The sequence below is a fragment of the Rattus norvegicus genome, chromosome 6 (genome assembly GCF_021556685.1).
Source record: "Rattus norvegicus strain SHRSP/BbbUtx chromosome 6, alternate assembly SHRSP_T2T, whole genome shotgun sequence".
In the NCBI taxonomy this organism is placed as follows: Eukaryota; Metazoa; Chordata; class Mammalia; order Rodentia; family Muridae; genus Rattus; species Rattus norvegicus.
The window spans coordinates 137144226-137163335 of record NC_141539.1 but is presented as its reverse complement, the minus strand read 5'-3'; the positions used below and the strand labels follow the sequence as shown (position 1 = coordinate 137163335).

The 19110-nt window shown below is 47.0% G+C and overlaps 1 protein-coding gene across 4 annotated transcripts in view; it reads right to left on the bottom strand.

Annotated features, from left to right (window-relative positions):
* Window positions 1–286: 286 nt before the first annotated feature.
* The window catches only part of Tdrd9 (tudor domain containing 9), a 114455-nt gene continuing 95631 nt past the window's right edge, over window positions 287–19110 (bottom strand). For all 4 annotated transcript variants that reach the window (NM_001419577.1, XM_087552944.1, XM_087552946.1 and 1 more), the window contains 4 exon segments: window positions 287–1027; window positions 2163–2235; window positions 13862–13980; window positions 18845–18983. In NM_001419577.1, coding sequence (NP_001406506.1) covers window positions 926–1027; window positions 2163–2235; window positions 13862–13980; window positions 18845–18983 — 433 coding nt within the window. In that variant the 3' untranslated portion in view covers window positions 287–925.

The following is a 19110-nucleotide window of genomic DNA, read 5'->3' as shown; positions in this document are numbered from 1 at the left end:
GGCCTCTGTGGCCTGTGTATCACTGGGGGTGGGCTTTCAAGTTTCAAAATCCTATGCCAAACCCAGCCTCCCTCTCTCTGCTTGAAAATACAGCTCCCAGCTCCTCTCCAGCACTATGCCTGCCATGTCTGCCGCTATGCTCCCCTCCATGATGATAATGGACTAAGCCTCTGAAACTGTAAGCCAGCTCCAGCTAACTGCTGTCTCCTGTAACAGCCTTGGCTATGCAAGTCTCATCACAGCAGTGGAACAGTGACTAACACAATAATGATCTCTGAGAAACTCATCAGAACACAACGTCAATGCCTTTATTGTCTTGCAGATATGCCAGTTGTCGGGTCACATCTCCTAATTTCCAAAACACAGGCCAAGAGGTTTAATTTAACCACAAGTCCCAAACACAGAAAGCTCAAGTTTTACCAAAACCACATCTTTTCAATGAAGAAAAAGGAACATCAGAAAATGCGCGCGCGTGCGCGCGCAAGCACACACACACACACACACACACACACACACACACACACACACGCCTGCACCGACATGTGCACGCACACACACACTGGGGGTGGGGTTCACATGTGTCTGGCTCTCTCCTGCACAACAGCTAAACTGTGACAGGAGAGGCATACAAACACATTCTGGAACCTTTTCTTCTGGGACTGACTACTTAGATTTACCCTCATATATTTAAAGAAGAATACAAAATCTTCTTTCAGAACAACTTTTTGCAAAGTATTTAATACCACGACCCCCATTTCTGGAGAAGATTAGACTTTCTGATTTTTCCCACCCAAACAGAAGCACCACTCTCCACTCTGAGCAAAGGCAGCAAGAAGGAGAAGCCCCTGAGGGTAGCAGGGGTAGGAAGCAGCTGCAGGAAGACCTCTGCCACTGCCCACAGGGAGGGCAGCTGGGGACCAGCGTCTCAGGGGCTGAGCACCACAGGCGTGTGCAGCTGGTACAGGCAAGTGCTCTTCCCTGGGCCGCCCTCCCGCTCAGCCTGCTCGATGACCAGCCTTGGGTCCACCTAGTCATGCAGAGAGGAGAAGCAGCAAGTCAGGCTCTGGATGAAACCAGTCTAGACACCAAATTCAGAAAACTATGTGCTCACAGATATGGACATATAAGACAGACAAGTGTTCTTTCCATTTTACAAAACTATTTGCAGATGCTTCTCCACTTTCACAATTCACCCCACATACCTGGTCATCCACTTTAATACACATTGTGGGGTTTTGAAATTTCATTTGTGTGTGCACATGCATTTGTGCGTGTGCCACAGCACACGTGTAAGGTTAGAGGGCAGCCTGAGACAGATGGAGCTCTCCTGTCACCATGTGACTCTAAGGTGACTAATCAAGCTAAACCATTTTGCTGCCCCCATCAAACACTTCAAGACTGATGTTTAATACTGGGGTAACTCTCACTGAGAAATCTCCCACACACGTGTGTGTGTGTGTGTGGGAGCAGTGACTTGGGGGCACTTATTTAAAACAAAGTTTTCTAAAGCGCACTAACTCTCAAGTACAGCTCTACTTCCCATGACTTTCCAGTATGCGGCCAACTTCATGGGCCCTGCACCGCAAGCTCAGGGTTCCATGCCGAAGTCTGCAATGGCAGCTTGTCCAGTGATAGCCCTAAAGATAGCAAAGGCTGGCTCACAAAGACATACCTGGTTCTAATGCTAGAGCTGAGAACAACCCCTCTGCTCCCTACTCTGGAGCAACTCACTCCCAACAACTCTAAGCCTTGCAGAGAAATGCTAATCCTGCTGCAGGGGCCAGCCCTGTGGCACACCATCTCTGAGGTCCAGCCCCAGAACAGCAAGGCGGGCCAGCGGCTGCCTCCTGTGCCTTGCTACAATGGCCCAGCAGACACACAACATCCAGCCACCAAAACTAAGGCAGTGGGGTGGGGGTGGGGGTGTGGGAGAAGGAAGGGCAAGGCAGTGTTCAGCAATTACCAAATGCTGCCGGTCTGGAGTCTGAAGGAGCAAACTCACACGTGCCTCTCCCAGAGGCCACTCAGCAATGCCTGTCTGCCCCACGGCTGCCTACTCTGCCCGAGAGAGCGAGCCTGTCCTGTCACCCTTGCTGTCCTGGGCAGAGCCCATGTCCACCCTCCATCAACTGCTGGTCCTGCAGGCACCCAGTCCCACGTACCTGGTTCCACTCGTAGGGTTTCTCATGCCACTGAGGAGTAATCTTCTCTCGTGGTTTCAACCGACAGAACAAGCTACATTTTAAAAGAGAAAACCAGAGGTTTTGCTGCTGGCTTATTGTGCACTGTTTTTTAAGACAAGGCTTTGTAGCTCAGGTTGACCTCAGATTTACTCTGTAGTCCAGGCTAGTCGCAAACGTCTCATCCCCTGCCTCAGTCTAAGCTGAGGAGCAGTTACTTTACTTATTCATTAGCACTCAAAAAAACAGTAGGATGATCTTTAAAGAAAGGTGTCTGTGTATTAAAGACTATAATGTCCCAGAATTAAAACTATGATAAGTTTCAAAGTATGAAAATTCCTATAGTTATAACATTTAATTTACCGTTCATTTAAAAACAGAGAAGTAGAGGATTACAGACACCAGGGGGTTATAATGTTAATCACCTAAAACGTTTGCTAGTCAGGAGACATGCTAGTCAGTCAGGAGACACACTAGTCAGTCAGGGGACACACTAGTCAGTCAGGAGACACACTAGTCAGTCAGGGGACACGCTAGTCAGTCAGGAGACACACTAGTCAGTCAGGGGACACGCTAGTCAGTCAGGGGACACACTAGTCAGTCAGGGGACACGCTAGTCAGTCAGGAGACACACTAGTCAGTCAGGAGACACGCTAGTCAGTCAGGAGACACACTAGTCAGTCAGGGGACACGCTAGTCAGTCAGGGGACACACTAGTCAGTCAGGGGACACACTAGTCAGTCAGGGGACACGCTAGTCAGTCAGGGGACACACTAGTCAGTCAGGAGACACACTAGTCAGTCAGGGGACACGCTAGTCAGTCAGGAGACACACTAGTCAGTCAGGAGACACACTAGTCAGTCAGGAGACACACTAGTCAGTCAGGGGACACACTAGTCAGTCAGGGGACACACTAGTCAGTCAGGGGACACGCTAGTCAGTCAGGAGACACACTAGTCAGTCAGGAGACACACTAGTCAGTCAGGGGACACGCTAGTCAGTCAGGGGACACGCTAGTCAGTCAGGGGACACGCTAGTCAGTCAGGGGACACGCTAGTCAGTCAGGGGACACACTAGTCAGTCAGGGGACACGCTAGTCAGTCAGGGGACACGCTAGTCAGTCAGGGGACACACTAGTCAGTCAGGGGACACACTAGTCAGTCAGGGGACACACTAGTCAGTCAGGGGACACGCTAGTCAGTCAGGGGACACGCTAGTCAGTCAGGGGACACGCTAGTCAGTCAGGGGACACGCTAGTCAGGAAACATGCAGGTCAGGAAACATGCAGGTCAGTCAGGAGACACGCTAGTCAGGGAACACACAAGTCAGGAGACAAGAACACAGCTCTGTCCAGAAAACAGGGCAGGGACAGACACTCAGTGAGCAAATGCAGGTGATGGATCAGCACTTCAAAGCAGCCATGGCAGATACATCCTCAGAATTACAGCGAACTACACTGAAAGACTTAAAACCTGATAGAAACAACTACAAACAAACAAACAAACAAAAAACAAAACAAAATAGAAAACTATGAGATCAAAGAAAAATCAATTAACTAACTTTAAAATGGAAAACTATATAAAAACAGGAATTCTATGAGAACGAAGTAAAATATTGAAATGGGAATTTCCCAGATATTACTTTTAAAAGATCAAACACGATGTGAAAGGCACAATCTACAGGATGTGGAGAAAAGCGGTCCCCACGTCAGAGAGCAGGGCAGTGGTTATGAAGGGGCCCCTGCTCACAGACTCTGAACGAAGCAAGAGTACAGAACAGATGTGTGATGTCATCTTCACGAGCAGAAACAGGGCAGAGCTCAGCGCTCCCCTAACAGGACATCTACACCACACCTTCTACGGCTCAGAAAACACGTATCTGGGAGAAACGGGGAGAAGAGCTGTGAAGCTCTATCTTCAGGGCCCTACGCGACTCTTCCAGCATGATCTCACAGCAGTGGCGCTGCCTGCACAAGACTAGGCTGCAGAGTCACTCATGGTCTTGGAGGGTCACGCCCACCCCTATGGGCAGTCACTGTTTTCAGCTGAGTCCTCAATGGTGGGCCTGTCAGGCCCTGGCTGACAGTTCCAAACATGCAGTCACACAAACATGCAGGTACACAAACATGCAGTCACACAAACATGCAGGTACACAAGCATGCAGGTACACAAACATGCAGGTACACCAACATGCAGGCACACAAACATGCAGGCACACAAACATGCAGGCACACAAACATGCAGGTACACCAACATGCAGGTACACCAACATGCAGGTACACCAACATGCAGGTACACCAACATGCAGGTACACCAACATGCAGCTACACCAACATGCAGGTACACCAACATGCAGGTACACAAACATGCAGGCACACAAACATGCAGGTACACAAGCATGCAGGCACACAAACATGCAGGCACACAAACATGCAGGTACACAAGCATGCAGGTACACCAACATGCAGGCACACAAACATGCAGGTACAGCAACATGCAGCTACACCAACATGCAGGTACACCAACATGCAGGTACACCAACATGCAGGTACACCAACATGCAGGTACACCAACATGCAGGCACACCAACATGCAGGCACACAAACATGCAGGCACACAAACATGCAGGCACACAAACATGCAGGTACACAAACATGCAGGTACACAAACATGCAGCTACACCAACATGCAGGTACACAAACATGCAGGCACACAAACATGCAGCTACACAAACATGCAGCTACACAAACATGCAGCTACACCAACATGCAGGTACACAAACATGCAGGCACACAAACATGCAGGTACACAAACATGCAGGCACACAAACATGCAGGTACACAAACATGCAGGTACACAAACATGCAGCTACACAAACATGCAGCTACACAAACATGCAGCTACACCAACAGCTTGGTTGAAATCAGCGGACCACCACACAGAGAGGACAGGTATGGTGGGTAGGAGGGAGAGACAGGACTGCAGTGGTGTGGAGGGAAGAGAGAGGATAACGAAAGCAAACAGAATATACTATACATTTGTATAAACTTGTCAAACGAGAAGTCTAATAGATTAAAAATGTCAGTAAGTTTCTAAGCAAATAGGTTACAGGTAGAATACACCATGCAAATATCAACCCAGGGAGCAAGAGTAGTTATGCCAGTATCAGAGGAAACGGACCTTAAAACACTACTTCTGCTGGAGACAAAAAGCTATCTCATGACAACGATAATGATGTACGTAGCAAATCCTGAAAGCCCACTAAAACTAACCAGTCACGTTAACTCCATATGACATCATTTTCTAGAAGTGAACAAATCAAAACTAAACCAACTTTATTCGCAGGTCATCAAGGGACGAACACACTCAAAAATAATTATGCAAAGCCCAGGGTCTGCATACTAACAACTAAAGCAGCGCACGGTGAAAGGAGAGGGGCTGGGAAATGCTCGTGGATAAAGGCCTTTGCTCTGCAAGCATGGGAACTGGGGTTGAAACCCACAGGGATCGATCATGTAAGCTGGGTGTGTGACACGCCCACTCCTGCAGCCCAGTCACCTGCATGAACAAGCAAGCCTGGCAGGCCCAGGGTCAGCCCAGAGTCTGCCTCAGGAGGGGAGGGAAGGACCAACTCGGGGCTGGACCCTGAGGCCACAGCAGGAGCACACACGCACATGCACACACAGACACACACACAGACACACACAGACACACACAGACACAGACACAGTCACACACACACACACACAGACACACGCACATGCACACGCAGACACAGACACACACAGACACAGACACACAGACACACAGACACACAGACACACACACACACACACAGGTGAACACATGCACAACAGAGAAATGGAAGACCGTCTAACAGTCCTGCATTATCGTCCATTAGGGTGCAGACTTCCCCTAAATCCACCACACCCTGTCCCATCCCAGCAAGGCTTTCTGTGCAGACTGACCGATCACTGATGCTGTGGACACAAGGAGCAAAGGCTCAGAGATACGGAGGAGACCAGCACAGAGAAGGCAGGTCCGGCTGCACAGAAGCTGTGGGTGCTAACTGTGGTGGAGCAAGAGCTGCAGCTCAAGGGCAGAGGAACTTGGGGTTCTACAGAATTTACTGGGGTGTGGCTAACACACCACAAAATCCATTAGTTTTACAGAATTGTTCCAATGTCAGCATAATTCCCCTCCAGTAAGTAGCCCTGGAGCAGGCAGTGTCCAGACGGGGTCTATGTCCAGAGCCTGAGTCTGAGCACCCAGACACTGGTGTCATCTTGGAGTAACTAAGAAAAATATAAAAATTGACCGGAACAAGGATTCTCCCAGGAGACAGGAAGAGAAGGCCAGCTCGGGACAGGGGTCAGTCTGAATGGCCAGTGGGTGCCTTGAGTAGCCGATATAACTTGGCCTGCGAATGCCTCTGCGATTTGGGTACAGAAGAACCCACCCGCCTTGTAGTATAGAGTTTGCCAGTGCCATACAGCCAAGGCATACGGCTTAGGCTGAGGGCGTCTGGGCCCTTCACACCCTGGACCGTGGTTTTTGAGGAGGGAACAGGGTTTCTCTCTATAGCCTGGTTGGCCTGGAACTCACTCTGTAGAACAGGCTGGCATCAAACTCACAGAGATCCTCCTCCTGCGTCTCCTCCGGAGCGCTGGGATTGAAGCTGTGTGCCACCTCTGCTAGGCCCTATACCATTCTTAGACAGACAGGTAGGGTAGAAGACTGTTGTCAGCAGGGCTAATGAGGGCACACTGGGCATAGACACAGACACAGGGTTTTAGTGTGTGTGTGTGTGTGTGTGTGTGTGTGTGTGTGTGTGTGTGTGTGTGTTGGCTAGTTTATGTCAACCCAACATACTGGAGCTATCTGAAAGGAGGAACATCAATTAAGAAAATGTCTCCAGGGTTGGAGAGATGGCTCAGTGGTTAAGAGCACTGACTGCTCTTCCAGAGGTCCCGAGTTCAAATCCCAGAAACCACACGGTGGCTCACAACCATCTATAATGGGATCCGATGCCTTCTTCTGGTGTGTCTGAAGACAGCTACAGTGTACTCATATAAATACGATATATATATATATATATATATATATATATATATATATATATATACGTATATATATGTATATATCTTTTTAAAAAAAGAAAAAGAAAATGTCTCCATCAGATGTGGCGAAAGGGCATTTTTTAAAAATTGATGGTTGATGAGAGGAGGGCTCAGGCCGCTGTGGGCAGTGTAGTCCCTGGGCTGTGGCCCTGGGCTCTGTGAGGCTCTGTGAGGCTCTGTGAGGCCCAGGACTCTCCCTCCAGCCAGGGAAGCAGGTAGGCAAACGGCAATTCCTAACACCTATGCCTCAGACATAAGGGCACCCACATTTGTAAAGCAAACAACTCCAATACTTAACTCCTCACACACCGACAGTGGGGGGCTTCAATACCCTGACTCTCGCCAATCAAGTGGTCATCCAGACAACACTAGACAGAGAAATGTTGAAGCTAAGTGAAGTTACAGGCCAAGTGGACCTGACATATTTACAAACATTTTTACCCAAACATAAGAAGAATATACCTTGCTCTCTGCACCTCATGGAACTTTCTCTGAAACTGACAACACTGAACGCAGACAACAGGTGACAGATAAAAAGTCTCATCGGCATAAGAAAACTGAGATGGCCTCCTACATCCTATCAGACCACTACCCCGTGGAGCTGGAATGAAGGCGAAGGCCTCCTGTGGATGGTTGTGAAGGGTGAATGGGCCGGTCCTGCTGATCCGAAGCTACAGGATCTCCATGACACAGGGCAACAACAAGATAACTGAAGGAGTTCAGATGAGGATCCAGTATTGATGGTGCCACAGAGACCATACCGATGGCTCATTTGCAAGTGAAGATGTGTGGACACAGGGATACACTGTGGGACACACTGTGACACACTACAGCTTCCATGACGAGATGTTTTCTACGCTTTGTTTTTTTGTTTGTTTTTGTGTATTTTTTAACTTTTATTTTGAGGGAGAGGCTGCAAGGGCAAAGGGTAGATATGAGGGGACAGGGAGATGAGCATGATGTGAAACTGATAAAAAAAATCAATAAAAAGTTTTTTATCCAAATTAACTAAAAGTCAGAGGAAGAATATCCAAATTAATAAAACCAGAAATGAAAGGGGGAATATAACAACAGACACTGAGTAACTCCAGAGAATCACTGGACATCTGTAAAGGGATCCCATGCACTCTTCTGCTGTGTCTGAAGACAGCTGCAGTATACTCATATAAATAAAAATAAATCTTAAAAAAAAGACCTATAATCCTTAGTGAAATCGAAGTAGTCATCAAAAACATTCCAACCAAAAAAAAAAAAAAAAAAAAAAAGACAGGGCCAGATGGGTGGGTTTTGGGCAGAATTCTACCAGACTTTCAAAGAGCAATGCCAATACTCTTTAAATTATTCCACAAACAGAAACAGAATGGACACTACCTAATTCATTTTACAAGCCACAGTCACCATGATACCTAAACTACATAAAGACTCAAGAAAGAAAGAGAATCACAGACTTACTTCCCTTACAAACATAGATGCAAAAATACTCAATTGCAAACTGAATTCAAGAACACATTAAAAAGATCATTCACCATGATCAAGTAAGTTTCATCCCAGAGAGGCAGGTATAGATCAACGTACTTAAATCAATAAATGTAATCTGCCATATAAACACACTAAAAGACAAAAAAGATATGATCGTCTCATTCGATGTAGAAAAGGCTTTTGACAAAATTCAACATCTCTTCATGGTAAAAGTCCTGGAGAGATTAGACATACAGGATATACCTCAGCATAATAAAGGCAGTTTACAGCAAATCCATAGACAGCACAAATTTAAATGGAGAGAAACTCAAAGTTCTACTAAAATCAGGAGGAGGAAGAAGAGGAGGAGGAGGAGGAAGAGGAGGAAGAGGAAGAGGAGGAAGAGGAGGAGGAGGAGGAAGAGGAAGAGGAGGAGAAAAGAAAAGAAAGAAAGAAGATGACGATGACAAGGTTGTTCACTCTTTCCAAACCTAGTCTCTGTAGTACTTGAAGTCTTAGCTAGAGGAATAAGACAACTGAAGGAGATCAAGGGGATACAAATTGGAAAGGAAGAAGTCAAAGTATCTTTATTTGCAGGTAGTATACACTAATGACCCTAAAAATTCCCCTGGGAAATTCCTACAGCTAAAAAATCTTTCAACTGAATAGCTTTATACAAAATTAACTGACAAAAATGAATGGCCCTCTATATACACAAATGACAAATGGTCTGAGAAAGAAATCAGAGAAACAATACCTTTCACAATAGCTTCAAATAAAATAAAATATCTGGGGTAACTCTAAGTGAACTCCAGCAAGTGGTAACTCCAAGTTAGTGAAAAAGACCTGTATAAGAAAAGTCACTGAAGAAAGAAATTGAAGAAGGTAACAGCAGATGGAAAGATCTCCCGTAACTAAACACATGGCCATCTTACCAAAAGTAAACTTTAGATTGAGTGCAATCCCTTTCAAAATTCCAATGCAATTCTTCCCAAATTTTGGAAAAGAAATTTACAGCTCTCTATGGAGAAACACACACACACACACACACACACACACACACACACACACACACACACACGCGCGCGCACGCACGCATGCACGCGCACACACACACACACACACACACACACACACACACACACACACACATGCTAGCTAACACAGTCCTGAATACAGAGCCCTGCTGGAGACATCGCTACCCCGAAATCCAAGCTGTTCTACAAAGCTTTAGTAAGAGACAAACAAGCAAAAAACTAAAAAAAGCATAACACTGGCACAAAACCAGACATGTTGATGAAAGGAATAGAACTCAAGACCCAAACTAAGTCCGCAAACCTATGGACATATGATTTTTGATAAAGAGGCCAAAAATACACACTGGAGAAAGAAAGCATCTTCAACAAATGAATCCTGTAAAACGACGTGTGCGTGTAGACGAATCCAAACAGATGCACAGACCCAACTCCATCGTAATTCCAGACACACTGAACCTGATGGGGGAGAAGGTGGGCAGCAGCCTTGACCCCACTGGCCAGGAAAACACTCGATTAGCACAGACACCGAACAACGCTAAGAAGTGGACCTCACAAAATTGAGAAGCTTCCGCAGCAGAAGACACCATCATCCAGACATGGAGGCAGCCTATCGAATGGAACAAGATTTTCACCAACTACACATCTGATAGGGAGCTAATATCCAAAATATATAAAGTCAAGAAGCTAGAGAACAAAAAAACAAACCAAACCAATTTTAAAAATGGGGCACAGATCTAAACAGAATTCTCAGTGAGGAACTCGAATGGCTGAGAAACATAAATGTTCAACATCCTTAGCCATCAGAGATGCAAACCAAAAGTACTTTGAGATGCCATCCTACGACCATCAGAACGGCTCAGATCAACAGAACAGGTGACAGCTCATGCTGAGGAGAATGGAGTGACGGGGACGCACATCCACTGTGGGAGTGCAAACACATACAGCCACTCGCAACGGGCACTCACAATGAGGTTTCCTCAGGAAGATGAGAACTGACCCAGCTATACCACTCCTGGTCATCCAGCAAAGGATGACTCTTTCCACTGTAAGCACATCCGCTCAAACATCTCAGCTGCTACTCTATTCTTAATAGCCAGAAATCAGAAACAACCTAGACACCCGCAACAGAAGGCTGGATAAGAAAGCACAGCTATGTTTATACAATAGAGTATGTCTTTGCTATTGAAAAAATGACATCATAAAATTTACAGGCAAATGGATGGAACTCAAAAAAGTCATCCTGAGTGAGGTGTCCCAGACGTAGAGACACATAAGATATGTGTTCTCTTATATGTGGATATTAGCTCTTAAGTCAATGAGAACTAAGCAACAGTCCACAGCACCACAGAGGGTAGGAACAGAACAAAGGACCAGATGAGACAGACAGATCTGGTTAGGGAAGGGAGACAGAACAGAGAGATGCTGTTGGAGAGGGGCTGGAGTGGGGGCATCAAGTAGGGAAGACAGGGAAGTGTTGTGGGAAGGGGATTTGAAGAGAGACAGCTAAAATTAAAGGGCATTTGAGGGTAGTATGGAAACAATACAGTAGAAACGTCTTTTAAAATGTATACATATAAATATATATCATAAATATAAAGTAGGGGATTGGGGATTTAGCTCAGTGGTAGAGCGCTTGCCTAGCAACTGCAAGGCCCTGGGTTCGGTCCCCAGCTCCGAAAATAAATATAAAGTACATGTAAATATACACACATAATGCATGCATACATAGATATATAATGCATACATACATGCATACACACATATATAATGCATACATATATACATACATACATGCATACACATATATATAATGCATACATATATACATACATAATGCATACATACATGAAGGTTATCTAAATGAAACTGCCAAATAATGGGGGAGCCAGGTCATCTCTTGTCACCTCACAAAGTTTCTAGCACCAGGATTGGGTTACACGCAGTTGAGTTGTGGGTCAACGGGGCTCCATGGGAATCACCAAACAACCCAGGTTGTTGATCTCCACAAACTGATGGCAAGGCCCCACTGCTGAATACAATGCCCACACTAAATATGGAGTTGTTACAGGGCTGGTGTCCACATAGAGCTTTTGCCCCGGTGCTCCAGCAACTTTGTACACGAAGGTACTCTGTACACTACCATAGAGAGACAAACACAACCAACACAAACTCCTTGATCTACAACCTGTGGCCTACACCATATGCAGGGCAATGGTGGCACAAGCTTGTGGGAGTAACCAACCAACATCTGACTTTAGGCCCACTCCACGAGACATAACCCATTGCTTGGGTGACTTGAGACTCGGTAGTCGAGCACCTAGGGGGGAAAACAACCAGAGGTTCACTCATTCTCGACTCCTGTGAAAACAGTAAGCTGGGAGCCATGGCACACACACAGAGGACCTGGTGCAGACCCATGCTGGCCCTGCACATGCTGCCCCCTCCGTCTGCGTCATGTTGATTTTGAGCCCTTGTTTTCTCGGGTCCCCCTTCCCTACTGACTCTCACTCTCTCTCCTCTTCCTCTTCTGAGGGTTCCTGAGCACCCAGGGGAGGGATTTGATGGAGACAACCATTTAGGGCTCAGTGAACGTTCCAAGGTTTCCCGCACTGTGTGGTATTTGCCTATGGTCTCTGGGTGTGCCGCCATCTGCTCCAGGAGGGGGTTTCCATGATGATGCTGAACAAGGCACTGATCTTAGTAGACTACAATTAGGAGTCCTGAGTAAGACTGAGTGTGCCTCTGACTGGTGTGCCTTCTGTTGGTTTGTCCTGCCCAACTCAATTTATTTATTCTGTTCTATTTTAGAATGAACGAATGAATGAGATGAACAGCTGAGCTGTGACTCACAGCGGCTGGGAGAGGGAAGTCAGTTTCCCCAGTAAAGGGTTCCTGGGAATGTCGGCCACCCCAGGACAGGCCTCACGTTTAGAGGCAGCTGAACGACAAGAAACAGACTGCAGAGCTTCGTGTGGTTTTACTGGTTGCATCTGGGTGGGTTTGTGGCTGTCTTTTTGGAGGGCATGATTTTATTTTGTTTGACGGTGGGGAGTTTTGCTGCTATACTGGGTTGTCACTGTTTGGAGAAAGAACTTAGTTGGGTGGGTAGGGGGTGGGGGAGGATCTGGAAGGACTTGGAGAGAAAATATGATCAACTATATTTAAATTTAAAATTTGTTTTAAATAAAAATATTAGAAAAATTATTTTAATTGTGCAGTTGCCTGCAAGTTGTGTGTATTCTTTTTTTATTTTTGGTTTTAAGTTGCCTGTATTCTTGAAAGTAACCTCTATTAACCTTACTAGTTCTCCAACTTAAAAAAATCGTTTGTTTAAAACAAATCTGCCCATTAAGTCAGCATCAGTGTCTGGTTGGGGCTGGGGTGACAGTGCCACAGGGGGTCACAGGGTCCCATGGCCATATCTGAGTGATTTATATATAGTAAATCTCGATTCAAGCTACGAGAGAGAGAGAGAGAGAGAGAGAGAGAGAGAGAGAGAGAGAGAGAGAGAGAGAGAGAACCAGGTTTATTTTGGCACACTCCTATAGTCCCAGCACTTGGGAAGCAGAGGCAGTCCACTGCGGGCACCGAAGGCTACCCCTTGCCCTCCGAACTCTTGTTGGGAATGGAAACACCAGTGAGAGATGAAAGCTACAAGGGAAGGATTGTCAAGGGACCACCTAGCCTCCAAGTAACAGACTCCACTTCTCTCCACCTGTACGCAGTACCAGTGTGTGACTAGGGGTCGGGATATAACATTATTCTCTGCAGTCCCTGTCCCTGCGCCCTACTATATGGAATGATCTTTTTACCGTGTTTCCCCCAAGTTGCTTACATGGATGATGGATGATTATTCTGCCTTTCCCAAACCCCAAACGATACAGACATGACACCCACATCCAATGCCTTCAGAGGTGCCTCAGTCCTGGAACCAAACTTTAAGTAACTTACCTGTCACATCTCCTAAATTATTCAGAACATCCAGACATCAAAATAACTAGACGTGCACGCACACATAGGTTGTATATTGCCTACTGTATACCTTAGCAGTATGTTACCATACTTACCCTAGAAGTTTCTGACGTGCATTCTCCTGCAACTGAGCAATTCTCTCAGGCCCAAGATACTTGGGTCCATGTGGCCCATCACACGCTAGCTTGTTGATAGCAGCCCTGAGAATATTAATCTGTAAATGAACAGCGACACACATGACTACACCAGCTGCATTTCCCCCCACAGCAAACAGGCCACAGCATTTACGCTGTGTCTGTGACTAGCGTCAGTCAAGAATCTAGACTTAGAACAGAGAGAACACTGAAGAGTGATTAGGTCCCATAAGCCGTAGCCAATCTCTCCTGCATTTGTTACAGCTAAGAAACCAACTCGGTGCCATGGCTACAAGTCTGGATTCTTAGAGTGGACCCGTCTTCTCTTAGCATCCCACTTCTCCTCTAGGGCCCAGGTCCAAGAACCACACTGAGCTTACCACGCCTTCTCTGGTGTACGATGGCTTCCTAGCCTTTTCTTGCTTTACGAGACTTTGGCAACTTAGAAGTGCTCTGGTTGGGGTTTTTTGTAGCTCCCCAGTTTGAGTTTATCATTGTCCAGAAGGGAGACACTGTTCTCTCCTCACACTCCATAGGTAGGCCTGAGCACCAGAAGGTGTGGCCATGGTGCTTGGCTGGGGACTCTACAGGCCTCCTGGCTTGCCTACTCCTAGTTCATCAAGGCTCCTGTGTCCTCAGAGACCATAGAACCCACTTGACCTGGGAGTGACTTTGTAAGGGATAACTGCTTTCCCAACCAATTATTCAATCATTTTTCTTCCTAGACACATGGACATTTTAATCCCTGGGTTAACTGGGTTATAATTCAGTATATTTACTTTCATATATGTAAACCCAATGTAACCATTCAGCTCGCCCACTCCCTGGCCTTTACGTCCTTGGATGCGTCTTATCCCTGTGTGCTTTATAAGCATCCTTCCTGCCTGGTGCTACAAGATGCTCTAGGCACCTAGATTTCCTGCTCTGTCCCCAGAGTAAGTAGTTTCTTCAAGGAGGTCTGGTTCCCAACTTGGGTAATTCCATCAGGGACCATGCTAAGCGTCACCATGTTTGCTGCCCCAGAACAGCTACTTCCCAGCAGCTGTCCCATAGCTGGACACTATGGTGGACAGGGGGCCATCAGTAAAAGGCCTGTAACTGTTTCTGTACTTACCTGGCTCTACAGCACTGACTATGAGTTCACATGCATCTCAGGCTCTAATCCGGCACCACAGGGGTCATGCTAGCCCTACTTGCTTATGTGTAACTCCCCTTTGGTTCCCAAAGCCACATCTCTCCCCTTCTGTAGCCAACCCAATCATATGGAAAATGGCTTCAGACCTGTTGACTTGTGTCTCCCTAACCCCAAAGCTACCAACTACAGGACAGTGTTCACATGGAGCTTCCTCTCCCTCCCTTTCCAAGCTCCTTTTCTTTTTACTCCTTTGACATGAGTATGCATTGCCATAGTTGTGCTGACTGTCCTTTTCCACACATGGATTCCCTCCATGCTGGGAGACCTGACACCCTCTGTGGTGTGTATTTCATACACTAAAGCCTACCATTTGGGGACACATAGAGATGGGGCAAATGCATCCTGTGTGTCTTCTGCCTTCATCTTTTTAATGTCAAGCTCCTAGGTGCCCCCTCCCCCCAGTGCGGTTATTCACTTCCCTACCTCTTGGCAACTACTCATCTGCTTCCTGTACAGAACGTCTTCTCAACAGGCTCACATAGGACACACCCTGCGCTGGCTTGACTAATATTAATCTGACAGACAAGCTAGAGCTATCTGAAAGAAGGAAACCGCAACTAAAGCCTCCAGAAGATCCAGCTGTAGGGCATTTTTTTGTAAATTAGTGATTGATGGGGGAGGGCCCAGCCCACTGTGGGTGGTACAATCCCTGGGTTGGTAGTCCTGGGTCCTCTAAGAAAGCAGGCTGAACAAGCCAGTAAGCAGCAACCTCCATGGCCTCAGCTCCTGCCTCCAGGTTCCTGCTTGAGTTCCTGTCCTGACTTCCTTTGGTGATACACAGCAATGTGGAAGTGTAAGCTGAATAAACCCTTTCCTCCCCAACTTGCTTTTGGGTCATGATGTTTTGTCACAGCAATAGTAATCCTAACTAAGACAAATTGGTACCAGGAGTGGGGTATTGCTGTGACAGACCTGTGTTTGGGACAGGACTATGGAAGGACTGTGGAACTTACAGCCAAAGTTATCTGGGATTCATTTACCATCTTCTGGGCCCTTCCAAGGACCTTGAGTCACTTCTCCAGCTCTGCCCTCTGCAGCACACACAGCTTGTCTCCCAGGCTATAGCTGGCCCCGCTCCACTGCTGCCGCTGTTCTTGGTGCCCATCCATGGTGCTGGCATCTGCAAAACACTGGGGTCTTCTGCTGCAACTTCTTTGCCTGAGCCCTTCTGTCCTGGGCCTCCAACTGTCACTGAGGCTGCACCTTCATCGATGCTCTCTCCTGGCCACTGAGTGTTGAGAGTTCAGGGGGATGTTTTGTGGGAGCTTAGAAGATAAGAATGTTGAGACCAGTACACAGGATGAAGGCCTGGCTTGTGTGCAAAGGATAGAGGCCTGGCTTGTGAAGTTTCAAAATGAAATTCAGACTATCTGAGCCACTTGCTATCCTGAATTGAGATTATTTCATTCTGGTCGGCTGGGACTGAATAGTCAGTCATAATCAATAAGAGGCAACACTGAAGTAGACATGTCCATTACTGGGACAGTTGATGCTGGTCAGCTGGAGCTAAGAAATTAGTGATTGAGAAGAGACCAGTATCACTGAGGTGAAGTCTTCTGGGAAGTGTTTTCTGAGTCAGCACACAGGCGCTGTGTTCCAGATACGATCAAAGTTGTGCCTTGTGCTGCAGCTGAACTCAGCAGTGTGAAAGTCACTTGTGTGGAGCTGGTTCTGAGAGCACGAAGCGGTCAAGACAGCTGAGGCTTGGCACTGCTAACAGCCAGGAGAGGCCATGGTGAAGGTGCAGCTCAGTTGTAGGAGAAAACCCCAGCGTTTTGCAGATGCCAGCACCATGGATGACCACCAAGAGCAGCAGTGGAGTGGAGCCAGCTGCAGCCTGGGAGACAAGCTGTGTGTGCTGCAGAGAGCAGAGCGGGAGAAGTCGGGAAGACTGTGAGCAAACCCCAGACAACTGGACACTGAGTTATTACACTGTTGCAATTTGGTTCTGCTTGGTTCAGATTACGATTGTGCCTTGTTCTTCCCTGTTGAAGAAGGTATTTAATTTTGATTTTTACCGAAACCCACAGGTAAAAGACTTTGACCTTTTAAAAAGAGATTTTGGATTATTAGAGAGAATAGATAAAGAAACTGAAATTTTTATGTGTCTTGAATTTGTAAAGACCTTGGAAGTTTTAAAATTATTTACATTTCTAATGTGAGTTCTTGGGATGAGTAAGAAAAGAGAGGTGTGGCTGAATAGTGATGCATTTGTGTGTCAGGTTGACAAGAGGTCAATTCTGGCTAGTCCCATGTCAACTAGACACACAAACTAGTCCTCTGAAAAGAGGGACCCTCAACTGAGAAAGTGCCTCCATAAGATCCAAAAACTGTAAGCATTTTTCTTCATTAGTGACTGATCAGGTAGGGCCCAGCTCACTGCGGGTGGTGCCTTCCCTGGGCTGCCAGTCCTGGGCTCTGTAAGAAAGCAGGATGAGTGTGGTGGTTTGGATGAAAGTGGTTCCCACGGGCTCATAGAGAGTGGCTGTATTAGGAGGTGGGGATTTGTTGGGAAAAATATGTCACAGGGGTAGGCACTGTGGTTCCCAAAGCTCAAGCCAGGCCCAGTGGCTCACTCTTTCCTGCTGTGCAGGTGCCGCACTCTTGGCTCCTCTCAGCACCAGTAGACCCAGGTTTGATCTGGTAAGAGACCAGCCCTAGAGGGTAGCCCCTCTGCTGCCCGTCTGCCTGCCCTGCCTCAGGCAGTCTCTGTCGGCACTGAGGACTGGGAAGTGCAAGGACCCTTGCCAGCCGCACAGTCTCTCATCTGTTCGATTCCGTCCTATCTTCAGTTTATTGGTGACTATGAGGCTGGCTAATACACCATGACACGATCGACCAGGCACGGAATAGACCTTTGCCTAGTGTGCAGCTTTCCCTCATGGTCCTACCAGGACCTTGTGCAGTGCCAATCAGCCCTTCACGGACACAGCCTCTGGTTTACACCCACAAGCCTTGCACCAAACACAAATTTACACATGGGACCTATCTGTTTCTAGAATGTCTATTCTCCATTTTGCACTTAAGTCTGTGAGCACAGCAATACTTTAAGAGGGGCGAAGCCTCTCAACGGTGGAGCCTCCGCCCTGGTCGCCTTAAGTCTCCACGGGAAGGCACAGAGGACACTGCCAGCCCCTGTCCCAGTAGTCAGGACCCTGTGACTCGAGTGCTCCTCCCTCCCAGTCCTCACACAGCTGGACAACTCTATCCTGGAACTTCTGAGATGTGTCCCCTTTCCTGAGAAAGTGGCATTTCTCAAGGTATTTTTAGAAAAAGGTATTTTCAGTTTTCTTTTCCTTGTTTTTGTAAATGCAAACCGACATGAATTGCTAGAATAAGGAAATACAGAAACAAAAACAGAAGAATAAACCTTTTTAATTAGCACCGGCTCACTTCATTGGCATACTCTAAAAGCTGGCCCTGGCCGCACGGGTGCACTCGGCGGGTCTGGCATACCTCAGGTGGCTGCTCTGCCGAGTGGGGAAAGTTGTTTCTTTACCTCCCTATGTAACGAGCAAGGAGGGGCTCATAGTGAGGTCCATGCACCAGGAGACAGTGGAGGAGAGGAGAGTGCAGGCCGTGGAGCACCACAGAACAAGCTGGATGAGGAGTGGTCCATCTGCACTGGCAGAGGCCACCTTGGGTGGCAGGCAAATGTATCACCACAGACAGCCTGTGGTTCATAATAAGTCACATGGGTGCAAAAGCAAGGAGGCGGGAAGAGTCCATGACAAGTACTGCACACTTACCTCAACGATGTCCTCCACGTTGAAGCACACATCAAAGGCCAGCTCAATGTCATGCTCTGGCAGTATAGGGGCCTCCGTAGTTGAATTCCACCCCAAACCACAAAGCACCCCAGTGTAACACTTTCCTTCACGGTCAACTCTGAAAGGCATTTAGAAAAGTTAAACTAAGCCACTGTTTCAAGGTAAGCTATGTGACTGGTAAAGTGACCTGGTGTTTTTTCTAGCACCAGTACTGTAACCAAACTATGTGATTCCTCGGTCTTTAC